The sequence below is a fragment of the Nerophis lumbriciformis genome, linkage group LG30 (assembly GCF_033978685.3).
Source record: "Nerophis lumbriciformis linkage group LG30, RoL_Nlum_v2.1, whole genome shotgun sequence".
Lineage (NCBI taxonomy): Eukaryota > Metazoa > Chordata > Actinopteri > Syngnathiformes > Syngnathidae > Nerophis > Nerophis lumbriciformis.
Window position 1 is genome coordinate 6,030,722 of NC_084577.2, and position 6,865 is coordinate 6,037,586.

At 43.3% G+C, this 6,865-nt stretch overlaps 1 protein-coding gene across 3 annotated transcripts in view; it reads right to left on the minus strand.

Moving 5' to 3' along the window:
• The window catches only part of clcn2c (chloride channel 2c), a 456,474-nt gene that overhangs the window by 260,728 nt on the left and 188,881 nt on the right, over window positions 1-6,865 (minus strand). For all 3 annotated transcript variants that reach the window (XM_072911968.1, XM_061925436.2, XM_061925435.2), the window contains exon 6: window positions 6,021-6,098. In XM_072911968.1, the coding sequence (XP_072768069.1) occupies window positions 6,021-6,098 (78 nt within the window). The remainder of the gene's footprint in view (window positions 1-6,020; window positions 6,099-6,865) is intronic.

The window sequence follows — 6,865 nt, forward strand, 5'->3', positions numbered from 1 at the left end:
AAAGATGAGCGAGTGGTTAAGGGAAGTTTACGCGAAGAGGCCGGGTGGCTTTTTTCACACAGCTCCGAAGGCGAACACACCTTCACTAAGACGGGCAGACAGCGCCGGACGACATACGCCAACATTTGCCAGTGGATCGTAAATGCCTGGGCAGATATTTCGGTCACAACTGTGGTCCGAGCTTTCCGGAAGGCAGGATTCACAGAACTGCTGCACAACAACAGCGACACTGAATCCGATGACTTCGACGAGACGGAGCCGGCCATTTTTGGATCCCACGCTTGCGCAACTTTTCAATTCGGACACCGAAGACGAAGAATTCGAAGGATTTACGAATGAAGAATAACTTCAGAAGGTGAGCGCTATGTTTATTTTGTGTGTTGTGACATTAACGTTCGAGCAACATTATGTTGCTATTGCTCTACACCATTTTGAATTTTACTATGTTTGTGATTGCACATTTGCGTACATTTTGGGACAGAGTTGTTAGAACGCTGGTTTTCAATATATTATTAAAGTTTGACTGAACTATCTGACTGTTTTTTTGACATTCCCTTTAGCGCAGCGTAGGCGCGGCTTATAATCCGGGGCGGCTTATTGGTGGACAAAGTTATGAAATATGTAATTCATTGAAGGTGCGGCTAATAATCCGGTGCGCCTTATAGTGCGGAAAATACGGTAATTACCGTATTTTTCGGACTATAATTCGCAGTTTATTTCATAGTTTGGCCGGGCTCCAGTGCAACTTATATATGTTTTTTTCCTTCTTTATTATGCATTTTCAGCAGGTGCGACTTATACTCCGGTGCGACTTATACTCCGAAAAATACGGTAATTAAAGCGGAATGAGCAACCAACAAATTTCAAATCCTGTTGATTGATGAGTTTGGGCGCACAGTTAGGGGTCGACAAACGAAACAACATGGTGAACTACATTATTTACAGTAGAAGACAGTTTATCATGAAACTCTCTGCATATAAGATCATGCATTTTTGAACTTGTACAGAAGAAAATGTTGACAAATCAGTTAAAAACAAACTAACATACTTTTTTTGTGCAAACATATGAAAATGGGGTCATTTGTCAGTTTATGTCCACAAAGTAATCGTGCATTTTTTTAACATTTTGCCCATCATCTAGAATCCTTATGAGATAAGAACACACATTTTCCCCTTTCTGTGCATTCTAAAAAGTAAAAAGCTGTGGGGAAGAGGCGGCTAACAATGTAGGTAATAGGGATACAATCTATAAAGCCCACTAAAAACCATCCAAAAACCTCCAACATGGTTTTATATGCAGTACATGCTGTAAGTATGTATGTAATGTAGTAACAAGCACGTTCATGATAACATGCAACGTTTACAGTCTTTTAGTCACTTGGAGCCTTAGGGAAACTTCTTTCCTGGGCTCATTGATTTCACAGAGCACATGGGCAACCAACGCTACATCAAGCAATGTCAAAAACAACATAGAGAGCACGTTCTGTGTTTGTTTCGAATAATGGCAGATCAAATCAAAACATAAAAGGATGACTTGCAATGTCTGCTCTCACTGGGATGCCTGTGTCTTTCAGCACTTGTGCTTCCCTTGAGCTGCTAAATTCAGAATAATCTTCACTCCTCAGATAAGAAAATACTTCATAGCAATGTTGCGATGGTCTTATGGTGTGTTCCATTTGTTGAATGCCAAGTTGAGAGCCACACACAAACCCTGTTTCCATATGAGTTGGGAAATTGTGTTAGATGTAAATATAAACGGAATACAATGATTTGCAAATCCTTTTCAACCCATATTCAATTGAATGCACTACAAAGACAAGATATTTGATGTTCAAACTCATAAACTTTATTTTTTTATTGCAAATAATAATTAACTTAGAATTTCATGGCTGCAACACATGCCAAAGTTGTTGGGAAAGGGCATGTTCACCACTGTGTTACATCACATTTTCTTCACTCAATAAACAATTGGGAACTGAGGAAACTAATTGTTGAAGCTTTGAAAGTGGAATTCTTTCCCATTCTTGTTTTATGTAGAGCTTCAGTCGTTCAACAGTCCGGGGTCTCTGCTGTCGTAATTTACGCTTCATAATGCGCCACACATTTTCGATGGGAGACAGGTCTGGACTGCAGGCGGGCCACGAAAGTACCCGCACTCTTTTTTTACGAAGCCACGCTGTTGTAACACGTGCTGAATGTGGCTTGGCATTGTCTTGCTGAAATAAGCAGAACGTCTATGAAAAAGACGGTGCTTAGATGGCAGCATATGTTGTTCCAAAACCTGTATGTACCTTTCAGCATTAATGGCGCCTTCACAGATGTGAAAGTTACCCATGCCTTGGGCACTAATGCACCCCCATACCACCACAGATGCTGGGTTTTGAACTTTGCGTCGATAACAGTCTGGGTGGTTCGCTTCCCCTTTGGTCCGGATGACACGATGTCGAATATTTCCAAAAACAATTTGAAATGTGGACTCGTCAGACCACAGAACACTTTTCCACTTTGCATGAGTCCATCTTAGATGATCTCGGGCCCAGAGAAGCCGGCGGCGTTTCTGGGTGTTGTTGATAAATGGCTTTCGCTATGCATAGTAGAGCTTTAACTTGCACTTACAGATGTAGCGACAAACTGTATTTAGTGACAGTGGTTTTCTGAAGTGTTCCTGAGCCCATGTGGTGATATCCTTAAGAGATTGATGTCGGTTTTTGATACAGTGCCGTCTGAGGGATCAAAGGTCACGGTCATTAAATGTTGGTTTCCGGCCATGCCGCTTACGTGGAGTGATTTCTCCAGATTCTCTGAACCTTTTGATGATATTATGGACCGTAGATGTAGAAATCCCTAAATTTCTTGCAATTGCACTTTGAGAAACGTTGTTCTTAAACTGTTTGACTATTTGCTCACGCAGTTGTGGACAAAGGGGTGTACCTCGCCCCATCCTTTCTTGTGAAAGACTGAGCATTTTTTGGGAAGCTGTTTTTATACCCAATCATGGCACCCGCCTGCACACCTGTGGGATGTTCCAAATAAGTGTTTGATGAGCATTCCTCAACTTTATCAGTATTTATTGCCACCTTTCCCAACTTCTTTGTCACGTGTTGCTGGCATCAAATTCTAAAGTTAATGATTACTTACAAAAAAAAAAATGTTTATCAGTTTGAACATCAAATATGTTGTCTTTGTAGCATATTCAACTGAATATGGGTTGAAAAGGATTTGCAAATCATTGTATTCCGTTTATATTTACATCTAACACAATTTCCCAACTCATATGGAAATGGCGTTTGTAGTATGAAGTTGGCAGCGGGTGGAATTTCCAAAGTTGACCAACTTACCAGCTTGTTGCCACAACCTTCTCCTGTGCAGGTGAGATGCATGATTTATAATTGAGCAAAAACTGTTCCTAATTACAGCAGCAACAGAAGCAGCTTTAGTTCCTATATACAGTGCATCCGGAAAGTAGTCACAGCGCGTCACTTTTTCCACTTTTTGTTATGTTAGAGCCTTGTTCCAAAATGGAATAAATTCATTTTTGTCCTCCAAATTCTATAGACAATACTCCTTAAAATAAAAATGTGAAAAGGTTTTTCCAAAAATGTTTATCTAAATTAAATAAAACTGAAAAAAAAAAAATCACATGTACGTAAGTATTCCCAGCCTTTGCTCAAAACTTTGTTCATGTACGTTTGGCAGCAAATACAGCCTTACGTCTTTTTGAATAAGATGCCACGAGCTTGGCACACCTATCTTTGGGCAGTTTTGCCCATTCCTCTTTGCAGCACCTCTCAAGCTCCATCAGGTTGGATGGGAAGTGTTGTTTTTCATCCAGGATGTCTCTGTACATTGCTGCACTCACTTTAGTCTAGTCAAGGAGGTGACCAAGAACCCAATGGTCACTCTGTCAGAGCTGCAGCATTCCTCTGTGGAGAGAGGAGAACCTTCCAGAAGGACAACCATCTCTGCAGCAATCTACCAACCAGGACTGTATGTTAGAATGACCAAAGGGAATCCAGTTTTTAGTAAAAGGTTTGCCAAAATGCACCTGAAAGACTTTCAGACCGTGAGAAAGAAAATTCTCTGGTCTGATGAGACAAAGATTGAACTCTTTGGCGTGAATGCCAGGTGTCATGTTTGGAGGATACCTTGCACCGCTCACCACCAGGCCAATGCCATCCCAACAATGAAGCATGGTGGTGGCAGCATCATGCTGTGGGGTTGTATTTCCAGCGGCAGAAACTGGGAGACTAGTCAGGATAGAGGGAAAGATGAATGCAGCAATTTACAGAGACATCCTGGATGAAAACTAACACTTCCCATCCAACCTGTTGGAGCTTGAGAGGTGCTGCAAGGAGGAATAGGCAAAACTGCCCAAAGATAGGTGTGCCAAGATTGTGGCTTCGTATTCAAAAGACTTGAGGCTGTATATTCTGCCAAAGGTGCATTGCGCAAAGGCTATGAATACTTGTGTACATAGATTTATTTTTTTTTTTTACTTTTGACAAATTTGCTATATTAAAACAAAAACATTTTCACAATCTCATTACGGGGTATTGTCTGTGCAATTTTGGGGACAAAAAAAAATGTATTCCATTTTTGGAATAAGACTGTACCATAACAAAATGGGGAAAAAGTGAAGCGCAGTGAATACCGGTACTTTCCTGATGCACTGTAGCTGTATGGGGCTCAACTCATCACGCGTGGTGCTGTTGTATGCCTAAAATCACTGTTTGGCCGCGACCCATTGGTACATTTTCACTTTGGCCCTTGGAGGCAAAACGTTTGGGCACTCCTGCTCATCCATCCATCCATCCATCTTCTTCCGCTTATCCGAGGTCGGGTCGCGGGGGCAGCAGCTTAAGCAGGGAAGCCCAGACTTCCCTCTCCCCAGCCACTTCGTCCAGCTCCTCCCGGGACATCCCGAGGCGTTCCCAGGCCAGCCGGGAGAGATAGTCTTCCCAGCGTGTCCTGGGTCTTCCCCGTGGCCTCCTACCGGTCGGACGTGCCCGAAACACCTTCCTAGGGAGGCGTTCGGGTGGCATCCTGACCAGATGCCCGAACCACCTCATCTGGCTCCTCTCGATGTGGAGGAGCAGCGGCTTTACTTTGAGCTCCCTCCGAATGACAGAGCTTCTCACCCTATCTCTAAGGGAGAGCCCCGCCACTCGGCGGAGGAAACTCATTTCGGCCGCTTGTACCCGTGATCTTGTCCTTTCGGTCATGACCCAAAGCTCTTGACCATAGGTGAGGATGGGAACGTAGATCGACCGGTAAATCGAGAGCTTTGCCTTCCGGCTCAGCTCCTTCTTCACCACAACGGATCGATACAGCGTCCGCATTACTGAAGACGCCGCACCGATCCGCCTGTCGATCTCACGATCAACTCTTCCCCCACTCGTGAACAAGACTCCTGCTCAAGGAATATCAATTATTATTTCAGTGCACATTCACACAGGCCTGCCCTGGAATAGACTGACATAAACGTGGCTGCAAATTCGTAGCAATGGCCTCTTTGACCATCACCAATCCTTTTTCTTTTCCTTTTTTTTTTTAAAGTTAGTGTGGGTTAGGTCGATTTAACTCTGATTTGATCGGCGCAGATAGGATAAAGCAGAGTTGCTTGGTCTTAAAAAAATAAAAATAAAAATCATACACTCTTTTTTTAATTGCAAATCACCACAAAACCAAAGCTGCTTTTGTTTTATAGCTTTCATCATGATAAAATGTCGGAGACCCCTGGAATGCAACATTTCTAATTTAGTTGTCAAAATACCTTGTTTAGGGAAAAATAGTGGGACACTGCCATGGACATGCATTTACAACGTTGAGCGTGACAGAGCGGAGGGGACGGTCACCCCTGATGCACCTCTGGGACTTAATGACCATGCAGCAATAGAGGGTACAATCCTGTATTTCCTATATAAATCATTTATATTTTATTTTCCATGTCACTGATGCCTTTCACACATTTCTTTCTATTGCCTGAAGCCAGTATTTGATGTAGCAAGAAAAAGATATACCTCATAAATTCCTCCAAACAGAGACATGAACTTGCTGAGGAGAGCGGCGCACAAACTGGCGATGTGAACAAATGGACCCTGGCAGGAGGAGAAAAGCAGAACAACAAAATGTATAAGATCCAGTAAACATTGCACAAACATATAACAATGTGTAACCTCTAAACAGCCGTGTACATAACAATGACTGTTACGCAGATATTGACATGTATTGTCACTGTTTTTTCTCCAATGTATCACTGTAGAGCATGGGTGTCAAACTCTGGCCCGCAGGCCAAATTTGGCCCGCCGTGTGATTTCACTTGGCCCTTGAGGCGATATCAAATTAACACTAGAGCTGGCCCGCCGATTATATACAGCGGCGGTGCCGCAGTAACACCTCATTCACCGCTAATTCTCATACTTGCCAACCCTCCCGGGAGACTTCTAAATTTCAGTGCCCCTCCCGAAATCGTCACGTCCGCTTTTCATCCAGTCCAACGTGTGCTGGCCCAGTCACATAATATGTGCGGCTTCTTGCACACACACATACGTGAATGCAAGCATACTTGATCGACAGCGATACAGGTTACACTGAGGGTGGCCGTATAAACAACTTTAACACTGTTAGAAATATGCGCCACACTGTGTATCCACACTATAACAAGAATGACTAACACATTTCGGGAGAACATCCGCACCGTAACACAATGTTTATATTGTGTTACAACGGGGGGGGGGGTGCGTACAGAAGCCGCACATGTCTTGTGTCTGGGCCGGCATGTTGTCAGAATGGATGAAAAGCGGACGTTAAAGGCAATGCCTTTAAGGCACGCCCCCAAGACTGTGGTCCGGGTGGACTACGAGAT